Raw genomic sequence first — 17438 nt, forward strand, 5'->3', positions numbered from 1 at the left:
TTCGAGTTCGTCGCTGTTGCGAACAGGTCGATTTGGGGTTTGCCCCATCGTCGGAAGAGTTGATCCACCTGATCCTGGCGCAGTTCCCACTCGTGACACACGCGCAGCTCCCTGCTGAGCGAGTCGGCAATGGTGTTGCTTTCTCCTGCCAGATGGAAGGGAACCAGGAACGTCCCCTGGGCGACCGCCCAGTGCCACAGATCCTGTGCCTCCTTGGATAGGGCTGGGGATCTGGTGCCTCCCTGCTTCCGTATGTAAAACATTGTCGTGGTGTTGTCCGTGAAGATCCGCACCACCTTGCCCTTGAGCGACGGGAGGAACGATTTGAAAGCCCAGAACACGGCTCGGAGTTCCAGGAAGTTGATGTGCAGGAGCCTCTCCTCCGGGAGCCAGAGGCCTCTTGCGTGGAGATCTCCGGTGTGGGCGCCCCAACCTTCCAGGGAGGCGTCCGTCGTCACCGTCTCCTGGTATGCCGGCGCCTGAAAGTCCTTGCCCGCCGTGAGGTGTGCTCGAACGCCCCACCACTCAATTGCCCGCCGGAACACCTGTTCAGGGGGACCCTGTCTTCGAAGGTGCCCGTCGCCTGCAACCAACGGGCGTCGAGAAATTCTTGAAGAGGGCGCATCCGTAGTCTGCAGAGGCGCACCAGGTAGATGCAAGAGGACATCATCCCCAGGAGGGACTTGATGGACCTCACACTGGCCACGTCCGTGGCTAGCAGGCGCTGCAATTTGCCTAGAATGGTCTTCGTCCGTTCTTACGACGGGGCCGCCAGGCGCCTCACTGTATCGAGCTTCGCTACCAGAAACAGGGCCACCTGCGACGGCACCAGGTGGGACTTTGGGTAGTTTATGGCGAATCCCAGGTCTGAGAGTAGCTGGACGGTCCGCGCAGTGTGTTCGACGGCGAGTTCCCTCGTCCTTGAGCGGATGAGCCAGTCGTCCAGGTAGGGGTAGACGTGAATCCCCTGCAGGCGCAGCCGCGCCGCCACTGGTGCTAGGCACTTGGTAAAGACCCTGGGGGCCGACTTCAATCCGAACGGCAGTGCTCTGAATTGGTAGTGGCGTCCCTGGACGACGAACATGAGGAACTTTCGGTGACTTTTGAGGATCGGAACGTGGAAGTAAGCATCCTCCAGGTCCAACGACGATAGAAAGTCGCCTTCCTCCAGCTGTCCCAGTACGTGCTGGAGGGTGACCATCCTGAACTTTTCTGATCTGATGTATTTGTTCAAACGACGAAGGTCCAGGATGGGGCGCCAGCCGCCCGTCTTCTTCCTGACAAGGAAGTACCTTGCGTACACCCCGGAGCCCCAGAGCCTCTTCGGGACAAGCTCGATGGCGCCTTTCCTGAGCATCGCCCGTACTTCCAACAGCAGTTGCGGGACGTGATTTTCCTTCCTGGCCATAGGTCCAATATGGGGGCCAGCTTAAACCAGAGCTCCCTGTCGTAACGGGCCACGATCACCAGGGCGTTTGCCGCTTTGATCGTCGTCACCGCCGACGATATGACCCGCCGCCCCATGGCGTCCAACTTTTCCCTCGCCGTCCGGCGGGGAATTCGACGTCGAGGCTCCTGACCCCGCCGATTTCTTCTTCGCCGCCGCCGAGACGACCGAGTCTGGCGTTGGCTGGGCCCTGAGGCACAGGGGAGCGGTTTCGGGGACCCGGTACTTCTTCTCGTACCGGTCCCGTTTGGCTGGTGCCGTGGAGGGTTTTTGAGAACCGACAGGCCCTCCTCCCAGATGTCATCGATTAGAGGCACCGCGATGACAGTCTTCCTCTTGGCCTCCCGGCGCTGATAGAGGAAACCTTCCTTTTTCTGCTCCTCCGGGCAGAGCTGGAACAATTCGGACGCCCTGGCGATCATGGCGTGGAATGAGCCAATCTCGTCGGGTGGCGAGGCCCGTGCGACGGGAGACGGGAGACCCGTTCCGTCGTCGTCGCCCTCAGAACCCGTCCTCGAGCCCAACGCACCGTAATCTCCCGACTCGTGGGAGGATGAGGAGGGAACTGTAGGCCTTACGGGGGCGAGCGGAGGAGAGGGTTGGGTCCTCCGTCGTTTGTTCTGAGGACTTCCCGACGGGCCAGGTTGCGGGTCCTCCGGCCTGGGCCGTGGGAATCTCGTCCTTATCTCAGAGCATAAGGACTGGATTGCAGACAAAATGGCCGCCGAGCCATCCTGAGGCCTAAGTTCCAGCCGCGCCGGAAGGGAAGGCTGCTCTTCCTCGCCATCGTCGTCTTCCTCGGTTATCTCCCGAGGATCTTCCTTACGGGATCAAACCTTCTCGAATTGAACTTCGAGGTTCCTCACGGCCTCGGTCAGTTCCTCCTCCGAGGCTGACTCCGAGCTCGAGGAGGCTACCGTGCGCCCCCTCGCTTCTTCCACCATGGCGGCCACGACGATGGGCTGAAAAGAGGATCCTCTCCTTGGCGGCAGGGAAACTCTAGTCCCGGAGGCAGTCTCCTCTGGCGGGGTCTCTGCCGGCTTGGCCAGAGTCGCCGCGATCGCCTCGATAGAGGCCTTTGCCTGCTGGGTAGGGGCCTTCACCACCTTAGGTGCGCCCCGGGCCTTCTCCTTCGGGGGAGGGCCGACGCCTCGCTCCCCCTCTTCTGAGATCGGACGGGGCTTCTCCCGAAGCTTACCCGGGGTCTCGGACTGCCTCTTCCCCGAACCGGAGCGCTGGCTCGTGGTTGACGGTGCCGGGGAAGGTGCGCCCTGCCTGGCGACCGAAGAGCCCCACCTTTCGGCGCTCCCGGAGCCAGCGGACTCGCAGCGCTTGGCCTGGTGTTGGGCCCCCGTCGCCGGGGCGCCCGCACAGGACTTAGAAGCCCGCTCGGACCCTTTCTTCTTCTTCTCACCCGTTGAGCCCTTCTCCAACCAGCTGGCGAGACGGGATCGACGGTCCCTCATGGTCCGCTCCGACAAGTTCTTGCAGAACTGGCAGTCCTTCTCTACATGAGTCTTGTCCGCATGAAGACAGTAGAGGCATCGCAAATGTTCGTCTTCTTTAAACACATTCTGCAGCTCGCACCCAGGGCAGCTGCGAAACAGTTTGGGTCCAGGCGACGAACTCGCATCCTGGGCCATCTCGAAGTAGGCCGCGAATCTTCTGCAATCCTCCAAGAAGTTGATTCGACGAAATCTTCACCCTTGAGGGGCATAGGAAAATCCCGCAACGGGTAGCCGTTAATGGGAGTAGAAACGGTGGAGCTTGAGGCTCGATTAACTGAAAAAATGTGAAAATTCACCTGAAAAAGCGCAAAACACGCAGTAAAAGCTTGAGAGCTAAGCACGAGGACTCCCAACACTTGAACGTGCGGTAAAAATCTGAAGATGGCTGCCAGAGGCGGGGCTTAGGTAGAGGGCAGTCATTGGTTGTGGTCAGTATGACGCAGAGATCAGTGATTGGTTCCTACTACGAAAGACAGATCAGAAACGAAACTGATACTGATTTTTTTCTTTACCGAGGATTCAAAGCCTGATGACGGGGAATATATTCATGAGCATGTGAATCCATGCCAAACCCCATGCTGGAGAACCTAAGTAACTTCATTTTTGAGTGAAATAAAATTACGTCCCATATCAAATACCTCGAGCATCTAAAGCAAGTCCTTAAAATGCAGTGAAAATTGTAAATACGTGTACATAGTTAAATATGACACTATTTAAAAGTGATGAAACTTAAGTTTTTCCATTGCACCTGCGTGTGGAGGGCCTTCGTTTTTAGTATTTGATTTACAAAAGTGTGCTTTTCATTTTACCCTGGTGAAAATGACAGCATTTATGGATAAACAAAATGGCCAGTATGCCCAGAGAAGTGCGCTTAAACAGGCCCAAGAAATGTCACCATGAAAACCTATTCAATGGTTCACACAGTGGTAGCTTAGTGACAAACGCCATTTTCCTCCAAAATTCGACACATTTTTATGACTGAACAGAACTTTTGTTGAGTACCTGCAGTTCTTTTTTTTAAAATTTAAAGCACTGACCTCAAGGTTGCAGCCCGACTCATTACAGGCACCTGCAAATTCGACCTCATCTCTCCCTTCCTGCATGTCCTTCGCAGACTTCCTCTCCCTGCCAGGATCCTATTTAAAACTGCTTGCATCATCTATGAAACAGTCTTGAACAGCATGCCCACATACCTGGCAGCAAACGTCCACCGCTCTGAAGGTTTTACACATCCCACAGAAATTCCATGAAAAGGTTGGAGTCTAAACTAGCCCACAAAGGGAAGATCTGTCTGCACACAATCCTTCTCCTGCCATGCAACAAACCTCAAACTCTATCCCGTTGCAAGTTCGGAATGCCCCTGCCAGTCTCCAGTTCCTCAAGACACTATAAATGTGGCACTTCCATCAAAACCACCTCCCAACAGTAGAACTGTGCTACTGTCTGAAAACGCACACCCCGCATATTGTAAAGCGCTCTGGTGCTCTCAAGCTATGTGTGTGCTATAAATGATAAAATAAATGCACACTTTGGTTCTAAGAAGCAAAACAGAGGAAATGATCAGAAGTAACTGATGGTGTGGTTATGGTAGGATCATCAGTGCTCCACCGCCTGGTGTAAAGAAGCAAAAGAGAGGAAATGATCAGAAGTAACTGATGGTGTGGTTATGGTAGGATCATCAGTGCCACGCCGCTTGGTGTAAAGAAGCAAAAGAGAGGAAATGATCAGAAGTAACTGATGGTGTGGTTATGGTAGGATCATCAGTGCCACACCGCTTGGTGTAAAGAAGCAAAAGAGAGGAAATGATCAGAAGTAACTGATAGTGTGGTTATGGTAGGATCATCAGTGCTCCACCGCCTGGTGTAAAGAAGCAAAAGAGAGGAAATGATCAGAAGTAACTGATGGTGTGGTTATGGTAGGATCATCAGTGCTCCACCGCCTGGTGTAAAGAAGCAAAACAGAGGAAATGATCAGAAGTAACTGATGGTGTGGTTATGGTAGGATCATCAGTGCTCCACCGCCTGGTGTAAAGAAGCAAAACAGATGAAATGATCAGAAGTAACTGATGGTGTGGTTATGGTAGGATCATCAGTGCTCCACCGCCTGGTGTAAAGAAGCAAAACAGAGGAAATGATCAGAAGTAACTGATGGTGTGGTTATGGTAGGATCATCAGTGCTCCACCGCCTGGTGTAAAGAAGCAAAACAGAGGAAATGATCAGAAGTAACTGATGGTGTGGTTATGGTAGGATCATCAGTGCTCCACCGCCTGGTGTAAAGAAGCAAAACAGAGGAAATGATCAGAAGTAACTGATGGTGTGGTTATGGTAGGATCATCAGTGCTCCACCGCCTGGTGTAAAGAAGCAAAACAGAGGAAATGATCAGAAGTAACTGATGGTGTGGTTATGGTAGGATCATCAGTGCTCCACCGCCTGGTGTAAAGAAGCAAAACAGAGGAAATGATCAGAAGTAACTGATGGTATGGTTATGGTAGGATCATCAGTGCCACGCCGCTTGGTGTAAAGAAGCAAAAGAGGAAATGATCAGAAGTAACTGATGGTGTGGTTATGGTAGGATCATCAGTGCTCCACCACCTGGTGTAAAGAAGCAAAACAGAGGAAATGATCAGAAGTAACTGATGGTGTGGTTATGGTAGGATCATCAGTGCTCCACCGCCTGGTGTAAAGAAGCAAAACAGAGGAAATGATCAGAAGTAACTGATGGTGTGGTTATGGTAGGATCATCAGTGCTCCACCACCTGGTGTAAAGAAGCAAAACAGAGGAAATGATCAGAAGTAACTGATGGTGTGGTTATGGTAGGATCATCAGTGCTCCACCGCCTGGTGTAAAGAAGCAAAACAGAGGAAATGATCAGAAGTAACTGATGGTGTGGTTATGGTAGGATCATCAGTGCTCCACCGCCTGGTGTAAAGAAGGAAAAGAGAGGAAATGATCAGAAGTAACTGATGGTGTGGTTATGGTAGGATCATCAGTGCTCCACCGCCTGGTGTAAAGAAGCAAAAGAGAGGAAATGATCAGAAGTAACTGATGGTGTGGTTATGGTAGGATCATCAGTGTTCCACCGCCTGGTGTAAAGAAGCAAAAGAGAGGAAATGATCAGAAGTAACTGATGGTGTGGTTATGGTAGGATCATCAGTGCCACGCCGCTTGGTGTAAAGAAGCAAAAGAGAGGAAATGATCAGAAGTAACTGATGGTGTGGTTATGGTAGGATCATCAGTGCTGGGCCTAACTGATGGTGTGGTTATGGTAGGATCCTCAGTGATCCGCCGCCTGGTGTAAAGATGATTTATTTTACTCCTAAGGGGTCCTTAGTGCTTTTCCTAACAGCGATAGCTATATAGCGCGGCTGCTAATCTGTGCTATACCGCACACTTCGGCTCCCCATGGTAGTGTGTTGTACGTAATCATCATACTCCACTTTAAAGGTAATCGGAGCTGCCCGCACATTCCATGTAATGGACATATATTACATGTTACAGGTCAACTGTATTATCCCGCATGGTAGAGAGTGATCTCTTGGATTACAAACTGAACATGTGACCAAAAGGTGTCCTCGGGCTACAAGCTCATGCCTGAGCCACAGGATCTCTGAATCCGATACCCCACGTCTGCCAGGAGAGTTGTCCCTCAGGCTGATTTGACAGGAGTGCTGCTACCCCAAACCTTGCACCCCCAGGGCACCCCCTTGTTCTTCCCGTGGCCCCTGCGTTGCGTGTGTGCACCTCCTGCTCAGTGGATGCAAAACTCGGAAATGGCAATGAATGTGTTGCAGGTATAAGCACCTGCGCAGTACGAAATAAACGCCGAAGCCGATTCCCGAAACGCTCCTGGCAAGCGCTCGCGCTTGGCGCAAGCCAACGGTGCAATTCCAGAACATTCCCCGGGAATCGCATCAAGTCCTTTTGAAACAGCTACTTTGCTGCTGTTCGGCAGAATAACAGCTTTTTACGTTCCCCAATTCATAAATGTAATTAAATAATTGCATTAGAGCCAATTAACATGAGGCGGCAGATTTAGGCGCACGAAAAAAGGCACTATTCAACTTCTTAATTATTCCTGTTCACACAGCATTTCCTCTTGCTCAGACGCCCTGGGTGCAAATAAAGCATGCCATCTGCTCGTAATTAGAACTAAATAATTTCAGACAATGTAGCTTATCATTTTGACTGCACATTTGATTAAAAACAGTGTACAAGCAATATCCCGGTTTATTGGTCGCGTCGGCCCGGCGCTAGAACACGGGCTTAGGTGCGAGGGGGGGGAGGGTGATGGGGGCAAGTCTTCGTCTCCTAAATCCCGACACGCTTCATGGCACTGAAAAGAACATTAAACCCGCCGACGCGCCCCCTCCCCCTCTCGCACACAAACAGCTGGAGAGATGCGAGGCCTGCAGAACCCCTATAATAGCTTTACTTACTTAATCTCCAAATTAAAGGCCATTCGGCAGCAAGTCCCGGCGTTATTGCTCTGACTGCACCTACGCGCGTTTCCCCGCCGAGGCTAATTTGCATGTAATGTGGGGGCTCTGGCCCACTCCCGGGGTCTACCAGGGAGCTGTAATGCTGCACACACACACACACACACACGAGGCCTCTCACCTAATGACGGCACGTGGATGACAGTGCGCCGTGAAGTCCTGCTGTGCTCCCAATTGACGGCCAGATGCTGCAAAGAGAAACAGCATCACGTTAATAGGATTGACCATGTAAGAATATCAGGATCTGCGCATTCTCGCTTGCTATTTGAATAGGAGCTGTTTTTTTTTGTTTTTTACAAGGGGGCTGCTTAACTAGTACCCGTGCATAGGTCTCTAAAATACCAGGGCTTCGAGTGACAGGTAAACCAGAATGCCAACGAGGTACTGTACACGCCAGCAGAAACCAAACATGGCACGATGATACCATAATGTAAAAATAGCTGTCCAACGGGCATGGATGCGAAACACAAGGAGCCCGTGTGTTTCGTGAGGCTGGAGGACGTGCCTTTACCCCCCCTCCCACCTTGTTGCCACTGTACAGTTAAGCCAGGCGTAAATTACATTAATTGATTTAATTACACACTTAAAACATCTCTCCCCACCCCAATTAATTTAATTAGGTGGCTGGCCGAGCCCACTGGCAAACGAGGGATTAGCAATGGCTTCACTTAATTAAGTGAATATGAATTAAAAAAATTAAGAGACCAAGCGAGGAAGGAACAAGCGGGTAAATGAATTGGTAGGCACTAATTAAAAGACTGTCAGCAAAACTTAAATGGTTGTTGACGAAGCTGCGACAGCTGTGGCAGAGGGGAGAAGAGCTTGTGAGTGTTCTGGGGGCGCTCCTGAGGTGTTTGGAGGTACAAGAGAAGCGAGAGCCTGGAGGCCCTCTGGAAGAAAGGGGTCGCTCACAGCAGAGAACCTAGAAGGTGTGACGTGCCACTGGCAGGCCCGTCGATGCCTCTCCGAGTATGCTGGGGCAGTAAGCCTCATGCTATGCTAACACTTGGCACTTAAGAGATGGCACAATTTCCACCTACTCGTCTAACAAAGGAACAATACTGGCAGCTGTCTGCCAATCTAGCTCCACAGCCTGTTACAATCTCTTAGTGTAGGTGCATATCTGGCTGTACAAACAGATAGAATGGCTGGCCCCAGCATCACCTCTCACCTTTGCACGGAGACGGAAGTTCTCCAGGTGCCTCTGGCGTGACTCCTTGAGGATGCGCTTGACTCGGGCTTTCTGCAGGTGCAACAGCCAGGAGATGGCAATCACCCCGGCCGCCCACTTGTGTCGACGATATTCCAGGTAGGACAACCTGTCCCGATGCCGCCGCCACGTTGCTTGAATCTTGGTGGCCGCTGCCAGCCGGCCGTCCTTTCCCCTGTACCTTTGGCCGGGGCGGCTGAGGAGCCTCTTGACTGCAGCGCGATTGGCCAGCACAGACAGCAGGTCAGACTGGGTGGGCCGCTGGTTGAGTTCAAAAGTTAGAAGGGCCTCCATCACCTTTTCCCCATTCACAATGGCAGCTTGGACGGCGTAGTCCTTGAGGAGGGCTTGGAGACTCTCGAGGAAGGACATGATGCTCCCCCATGAGAGACAGTAGCGCTGTTTGAAGGCCAGGAAGTCTGGAGCATGGTGATTTATGGCGCCTTCGTAAATGGTGAAGCAGTGCTCCGTGGGAGAGGTCTGGGAGAGCAGAGTGGGGGCTACCCTTTGGATCTGTAGAGGGAACAAGAGAAGAGAATAAGGACAGGGTGCGAGAAAGGATCGAAGCTAAGAAAGGATAAAGTGACACAGAACCATAGGCCATGAGGGAAAGTTGGAAGTGGGAAAAGCGGAGTGAGGAACGAGAATGTGGAGTAAGAAAGAGCAGAATTACACAAGACAGAATGAGTAAGGAAAAGACTGGGAGAAAAAAACTGGGATGTATGAACAAAGGCAAAAAATAGGGGGAAGGAGCAGGAAGATTGCGTGGGGTTAGTGGACAAGTATGGAATGGAAGGAAGGGGGTGGGCAAGCAAGGACAGAAAAGAATACGGCTGTGAGAGAACGCGTAAGGCTGCTCTCCATCTCACAGGGCCTCCTGAACTTTTAGGATGTACACACTAAGAGGATGGGCGGAGAGCATTTTGCACAGAAAACCTTAATTTGAATGACACAAAGCCGTCCGGGCTGGATGCATAGGCACCAGACACACACGCCTATTACACAAAGGAGATGGAGCCCTGTTCACTTGAGCGCTGGCTTACTAAAATGTTCAATATACAGATAAAGTCACAATGAAAGGATTCAAACCAATTTGTTGGTGCTAAATGTATTGCGAGAAAGTACGCCAACACGCGTTTCGACCTTCAGGGGTCTTTCTCAAGGTGTGTGGTGTGATGGTGCAGACATTGCTCGGGGGTGGTGGATGGAGATCTGGGTTGCATTCTTATGCTCTTGCCCCAGTCAGGTCTGGTTACCAATTTGGTCCTGATTTAGAAGAGTGGACCGATGTCCAAGCTTTGGCCCAATGTGGCGTGATTGTCAATTGTTGCCTAGTTTAGCATGAGCTGTGAGCCCAGTTCGGCTTGCAGTGGTTGCAGCTGCGGCCACAGCGATCTTTCGAAAGCCGATTGACTAGCACGCCACATTGAGCGATAGCTTGAACATCGGCCCACTATTCGAAATCAGGACCAAATTGGTAACCAGACCTGACCGAGGCAAGAACATAAGGAATGCACTCGGGACCTCCATTCACCACAACCCAGCAATGACTGCACCATCACACCACACGCCTTGAGAAAGACCCCTGAGGGTCAAAACACGTATCGGCTGACTTCTCGCAATACATTTCACACCAACAAATTGGTTTTAGTCCTTTCCTTAGGACAATAGCTACATATTGAACATTTCGGTAACCCAGCGCTCAGGTGAACAGGCCACTTTCTCACTGGAAACCCCAACACCAGCAGCAGCGGGGTATTTTATGAAGGTACCAGATCAAGCACAGTTATATAGCTATTTGAGTGCCCCACACAACTACTTCACAGTACACCTCTACTACACTCCGAATTAATGCTTCTCCCACCAGTCCTTTTTCAATCAGCCCCAGTAGAACAGAACAGGTTTCTAAATTAGCAAGGAAGGCAGGAGGGATTAGGAGTATATAAATCATAAAGTGCATAACAATAGCTCACTACTGCACCCTATCCCTATTCAGCAGAATGAAATACAGAAAGGTGGCACTGATGTGTAGTCTAAGCAAACAGGCAGTGCTGGAGCCAGTCACTGGTTTGGGAGGGCTGGAGGAATTTGAAATCAGAATGCAGCACTCTGCAATGATTGACACTCAGCTCAGGAAAGGATGGGAAAGGGGCTAGAGTAGGAGCCTGTCAAATGTGTCACCTACGAGAGCAGAGTGTTCAAGTTCAAGCAATCATTAACAGTGAGCAGCAACAAACGTACAGAGGCAAAGGACAAGAGCCTACACTGAGCATATCAATGTAGCACCCATGATGAGATCAATGACCCGATGATCAGCATCTCTCTGGGAGGCTAAATAGCCTCTAAATTGGGGTGCAAGTTGGATCGAATGGCCAAAGGAAGACTAATAGATACTCAGACTCCTGGAAGTGTGGGGGCTTGGGGGGGTGGGGGTTGACGGGACGGATGGGGTTGGGAGGCATGCTAAGTTGGGGGAAGGTCCGTTTGATGCGTCCCTGAACCACACCAGTGTCCCGAATGTTTATTGTTTGGTTGACAAATCCAATAAAAAGACTCAAACAAACACAAAAAAAGATAACCCAGCCCCCTGGCCTGGGGACATGTCAGCTGCCTAAAGGTTCAATGCACAGACTGCATCTATGTGTAACCTGCACGCAACACAGTCAGCTCTTGGTGAGATCTCGATATACCTTTGCTTGCTCAGTCGCCTCGCATCACCTCAAGAAGGTGCCTTGTTCGATTCCCAGCACAAGAGCACAAGTAAGTTATTAACAGTGATGCCGAAGGAGGGCTCAAGTCGAGGGTCCGTGCAGGTGAACGGCATCCCCAACCTTTTTTGTTTTTAAGAGCATTTGTTTATGACCTATTCTCCATGTGTTATCTCAGAAACATTCCAAACGTACAAAATGTGGAGTGTTGAATAAATGCTCACTGTTAAAACTTGTTTACATGGCGGCAACCGGGGCATTCTTCTATAAAAGAAATGTATCACAGCAGATGAATCATAAAAGGCTCACATGTTGTGTTTCCCAACCTTTTTTGACAGGTTGGGCGCCGCACCCGACGGTGTGTTTAACACCTTTAAAAAATAAAGAATAACAGACTGCGGCTGGATTTCAATCCCTGGACGAGAATCGAATCCCTGGCCACGCACCCCTGAAACGAGACACTTAACTGCAAGACCACGGCAATGGTTGGAAGTAAAGTTGCAAAATGTCTCACAGTGACATCTTTCTATAGGGGCATGTTTTGTTACAGGTTTCAGACTTCAAAGGTGCGTGTTTTTTTATTCCTAAGCAGCAAGGTAATATGAAAATCTGCTCCCTTGGCAAATTCTTTTTTGTAGTGTGTGCTTTTTTCAATCGTGAATGACAAGCCTGAATGAAATTTGCATATTACATGTTGACGTCCCCTGACGTCACTAACCAATGCTCACCAGAGTCCTCCACTTTTCTTTTTAGGACTTGAGCCCTACTCCTAAGGTTCACTTTCTTCTAAATGTGTTCAGGTAAGTTGGTATCCCAGGTGCAGCTTATGTATTTGGGGCACTAAGGCCAGAGAGCACAAAGCGAAGGCACAACTGATAGTGGGCATGCAGGTAATTGGGGTATTGGGTGATCACTCACAGTCCTCCCACAACTGGATTTCTAAAACTATTCTCAAGCATACACACCCCCAAATGTTGAGCCTGTCCGCATCCATGCCAACAGGGTATGATGCAGCAACTCCCTGAATGGGGCCTGTGCTCTGGAACACGGAATTCATACAGTGTAACGCTGTGTATACTGGCGTGAGCGTGAAGTGCCACTGAGGCTGCCTTAGCTCTCAGCGCATGAAGGAGGAGAGCATTTGGAGGAAGAAGCTGCCAAGTCTTGTCAGCATCTAGTAGATGCAGATGTAGCCACCTGTTCACCCGATGGATTGCCTGCAGAAGTAATGAATAGTCTGCTTCAGGCACTTATGAAGGTTTCACGAGTCTGTGGGCTTTTCACCACTTTTCACCAGGTGCAAAGAAAGATTTGAAATACATTGTAGGTAACATTTCCTGATTTAAAAGGAAATCAGAATTAACCTTTTGTTAAAATGACAGATGTGCACAAAGGCTCATGGAAGATGGTTGGTCTGTGGTTCCGAAGAAGAGAGGACCTGCACCTCACTGTTTCTTCTTGCAGAATTAAATGCAATGGGAAAGGCTGTTTTCCAAGTCACTAGCTTAATGTGCATTGTAACCATGGGCTGAAACATTTTATGTGCCAGGGCCGAGAGGACAATGTTCAGACGCCACATACACAAAGTGGTGCATACATGTGACAGTTCCACAATATGACATTTCACTAGTAGGGTTAAAAAGAGAGAAGGAGGTTACATCTGCATTTTAACAGGCCCCTATTTCTGCTGGTCAAGTCCCGCAGAGACCACCTGAAGTATCTGCCATTTTCTTCTAGGTCTGAAGTGAATATTAAAACATTTTCTAAGGTACACATAGCCTTTCAAGGCAGCAGTGACAGAACCAGAGCCATTTGCTTTGCTAGCATGAGCTTGTAGAATATTTCTTGGCTGCCTCAATAACAGCAAAATGTGTTCAGGATCCAAGCTGTCAAGTTTAATGATTGTAGGCTGGGGGTAAAGTATCAATCACTCTTGTTGACTTAACAAATCGTACAAGGGAAGCAGAATGTTAGATAGTTGAGTCGCCATATTAACAGGTTCCGAAAATCACAACCTCCCCGGCCAATTTAGTGCAATCAGGAAGGAAATTTTTCAATATGTTGGAAACAATGGAAGAAGAGGGAATGTGTACGCTTTTGCATTGTTGTTCCAGCTCAGACTCATAACAGACATCATTCAGGTTGTATATAGGGGAAGTTTTAGTTACTTACCTTTAACTGTATTTCTCCAGCATTGGTATCTTTCATAGATTCACATGCTTGAATATTCCCCGACGTCAGACTGGAAATCCTTGGTGATAAAAATAATTATTACATTTTTTTTTTGATATACACACATTGCTACATAGCAATGGATGTACATAGCCCATTATGGCCTATGAGCCACTCTATTGTGTAGTCCCTCCACCTCACTTTGGCCCTTTATGGCCCCAACCAATGAGATGGCAGGGTTTGAGGTCCGCCCCCGGCAGCCATCTTCAGATTTTCAACCGTAGAGACTACAGTATGATGGATGGTGAGCGTAGGAGCAGCGTAACAATGCTGGAGAAATACAGTTACAAGTAAGTAACTAAAATTTCTCCAGCATTGGATCTTTCATAGATTCAGATGCTTGAATAGAATACCAAGCAGTTAAAACATGCCACATCATATACATATATGCACAAATACAGAAAAAACATATTTCTGATCAAACCTTTACCATGCAGCAACACAACGGTTACATACTCCGGGAAAGGTGGGAAAGGGAGGCTGGTCCTACCTTACGCAAAGAGATGGCGGAGCACTGCCTGTCCAACTGCAGTTTCTTTGTTGATGTCTTCAGCCAGGCAGTAGTGTTTAGCGAACGTGTGCAGAGTGCTCCACGTGGCGGCTCTGCATATGTCCTTGAGCGCCACCCCTGCCTGGAATGCTGTTGATGCCGCTCTCCCTCTGGTGGAGTGCGCTGACAGTGGTTTGGAAAGGGGGTTGCCTTTCGTCTGAAGGCAGTGGGTGATGCAAGAGGTGACCCAGCGCGCCAGACCTTGTTTGGAAATATGCTGGCCCTTTGTATGGCCCGAGAAGGCGATGAACAGCCTATTTGAAGAACAGAACTCTCTAGTACTTTGCAAATAAAACTTTAAAACTCTTGCTATGTCCAGAGAATGCAATGTTCGTTCTGCTTCAGAAGAATGATTCTGGAAGAAAGTTGGTAAGACAATGCATTCTGTGAGCGTCATTTCCGATACTACCTTCGGAAGGAACTTAGGGTGTGGTCTTAAAATGACACAGTCCTTACGGAACAAGGTGAAGGGAGGCTCAGAAAATGAGGCTTGTAACTCACTGAGCCTCCTGGCTGAAGTAATGGCTATTAAGAAAGCAGTTTTCCAATGCAAGAACTTTGTCGCACCTGTGGATGGGCTCTTAAGGAGACTCCATGAGGGCTGTTAGCACTGTGTTCAAGCACCAGGTTGGGACCAGCGTGGGCGTAGGCGGGTATGTTCGCAGAGCCCTTGTCAGGTTTTCACATTTTGTACCTCACATCTGCAAGGGTCCTTTCAGAAGTTACAGCTATTATTCCTGGAAAGCTAGAAAAAGGGGTTTGTTAAAGTATTGAATTATTTAAATCATTCCAGGTGTGAGGGTAGAAAATCTCACTAAAAGATTTGTTCATAGTTCCTTAACTACTTTTTTCCAATTAGAAAGATGAGATTCTCCCAAGCCAAGATGGTGGAACACTTTCTCAGCAGTGATTGGTTGGGTGTACTGCAGGCAGCATTGTGTTGTCATCGTGGAATGTTCTAAAAAGTTCTAAACTGCCTTTCATTAAAGTTTCTACCAGAGTAGGTCATGTTTTAGTTAGCTCCAATAAACAAGGTTTATTTCCACATAATAGTGGTAGATTACAGTATTGAAGCTTACATTTAACATAGTATTCAAGTTGATTAAGACTGCAGCAGAAGAAAAACTAGTTTTAAGAGACTCTGAAGCTGAGCAACTTTTCCAGAAACTAGTTGCAAGTGACTTTGAAGCTGAGCAGCTGTATCCAGTCATCCAGTAAAAGACAAAGCTAAGTGAACTTTTGGATCTTTAGAGATCAATTTATTGGGATTCAAGTGACAATTAATGTTAAAGTTTCTCTACTGAAATTAGAACAATAATTTGATGACTGTCGGAAGCGGCTGATCTGTTTCGCTCTCTGCGTTTCCAGTTCATTCAGTGCGGCTTGACGGTGGGAAGGGCTGACGTCCTGAGGTCCTTTCCTCTGAAGTGGAAGTGGAGTAGTGTGGTGGTGTCGGCATCGCGGTCAGATCGCGGTCGGATCACTGGTCGGATCACTGGAGCCCAGCTGAGGAGTGGAGCCCAGCTGGTGTCGGCATCGTGGTCGGATCGCGGTAGGATCACTGGAGCCCAGCTGAGGAGTGGAGCCCAGCTGAGGCCAACCGGCTTGCTGCTAGAGCCGAGTGTCGAGTTCCAGAGCCCTCGAGTGTTGGCTGCTCTTGGAGTGCTTCACTCGTGCGCTGCCGGCTCTACAGTCTTTCCTGCAAATTCCCGCAAACTCCCGCAAATCCCAGTTGGATCTTCACAGGATTCTTCCGGGTGGAACTTGCTGAACCCGCTCTGTGTGAGTTGTGCTGTGGGGCGAAAAGTGTGTGGGGGTGGGTCGACGGTAGCTAACTGCTAAAAAGTAAAGGGTAAAGGGTAAGGGTAAAGGTTAAAGTGGGGGGTTCGGGAGCTACTGGATGAAATTGGGTACAGCCTCAAAACTGTTAAAATTGGTAAAGGTTGATAGAGGCTAAAAAGGCACCTACAAAGAGGCCTCCCTTTGCCCGTCCCCCTTTTATTTCTATCTGACCATAATTAACCTACCCTACTCTAACCTACACGGCTTTACGAAGTGTTGCAAGTTTACCCACTATTACCCACTAATACCCTTTGTGGCTATAATAAGTGACAAGGGTGCGAACAGGTGAAAATAGGAGTGGAGGGCGGCAGCGGATAGGTAGCGGACAGGGATTGAGTCTGAGCGCCGTCCGTTGCATCGCATTGCTGCTCCTCTCCTCCTTCTTGCCGCTTTGGGCTTCTGACTTATTTCAGAAGAAGCACTGCTCTCAGCAAAAGCGTAGCTTTGAATTAATTAGGGGTCATGTATGATCTTCGCAGTGCGGCTCTTTCCTCAGAAGCTCAGAGACCTCTACACTCTACTCCGGTGGATGTGGGAAAGAAGGCACCGCGCAAGGAGAAGATAAGACCGAGGGCATCCTTCTTTAAACCTTATAAATCAGGTGGTGGTATTTTTCTTCCCCCACCAAGTGTTTATCCATCAGATGACCAGGCCCCTGCTGGCTCGGGTCTGGCGGATTCTCTATCACACAGGGAGGACTTGTCAACGCCTTCAAATCAACCCAGCTGTGCGCTTTTCCATGGAGATATTGACTTTACCCTGAGGACCTCCACCATGAAGAATGTGATTTTAAACCATCTAGTCTCTTCAAGTGAGCCTCCATTGACTAATATTATGCCTCCCTTGTTAGTCCCTAGAATGGGCTCAGTCCAATTAGAGAATTCTTTCACTCATCGATGTGAGGACTTTAATGAGCCCAGAGATGAGGACATGTTGGAGTTGGAAGCTGCAGCCTTGGCTCCCGACATGGGAATGGCTTTGAGGCCGGTCGAAGTAATTTCCCACGAGATCTCTCAGGAATTGCCAACCTCTTTACCCGAACATGAGAGACCGGTTGACCCTGACCAGGTTTCCCCCTAAGCACTAGTGCCTCCGACTAAAACAGCTCTCAATTTTGTTTTATCTTCCTTGGTTAAAGTTTTTGAAAATTTGAAAACAGAGGTCTATCAGCATACGGGTATACTATTGGAGATTAACAAGGATTTGGAATTAAACGAAATTGCCATGGTGGCCTTAAAATTGGCAGTCAATGAATCATTGGGAGGGTTTTTGACTGAGCTCCATAAAGAAGTAAACGATCAAACGTGCAAAATGGCCCTTTTGACTGATTTATGTGGGGATTTAAAAAAGGTGTCTATGATCTTACTAGAAAAAGTTGATCGCCGTGATAACCAGACAAAGGAAGGACCGGTGGGACCTTCTATTCCACCTCACGTTGAGGCC

The 17438-nt window shown here is 49.2% G+C and overlaps 1 protein-coding gene across 2 annotated transcripts in view; it reads right to left on the reverse strand.

The window, feature by feature from the left end:
* The window catches only part of IQCH (IQ motif containing H), a 1923049-nt gene that overhangs the window by 1187033 nt on the left and 718578 nt on the right, over nucleotides 1–17438 (reverse strand). For both annotated transcript variants that reach the window (XM_069625132.1, XM_069625131.1), the window contains 2 exons: nucleotides 8625–9176; nucleotides 7575–7641 (listed from right to left, as the gene is read on the reverse strand). In XM_069625132.1, coding sequence (XP_069481233.1) covers nucleotides 7575–7641; nucleotides 8625–9176 — 619 coding nt within the window. The remainder of the gene's footprint in view (nucleotides 1–7574; nucleotides 7642–8624; nucleotides 9177–17438) is intronic.

Source organism: Ambystoma mexicanum, chromosome 11 (assembly GCF_040938575.1).
Source record: "Ambystoma mexicanum isolate Mex_15411 chromosome 11, UKY_AmexF1_1, whole genome shotgun sequence".
NCBI lineage: Eukaryota > Metazoa > Chordata > Amphibia > Caudata > Ambystomatidae > Ambystoma > Ambystoma mexicanum.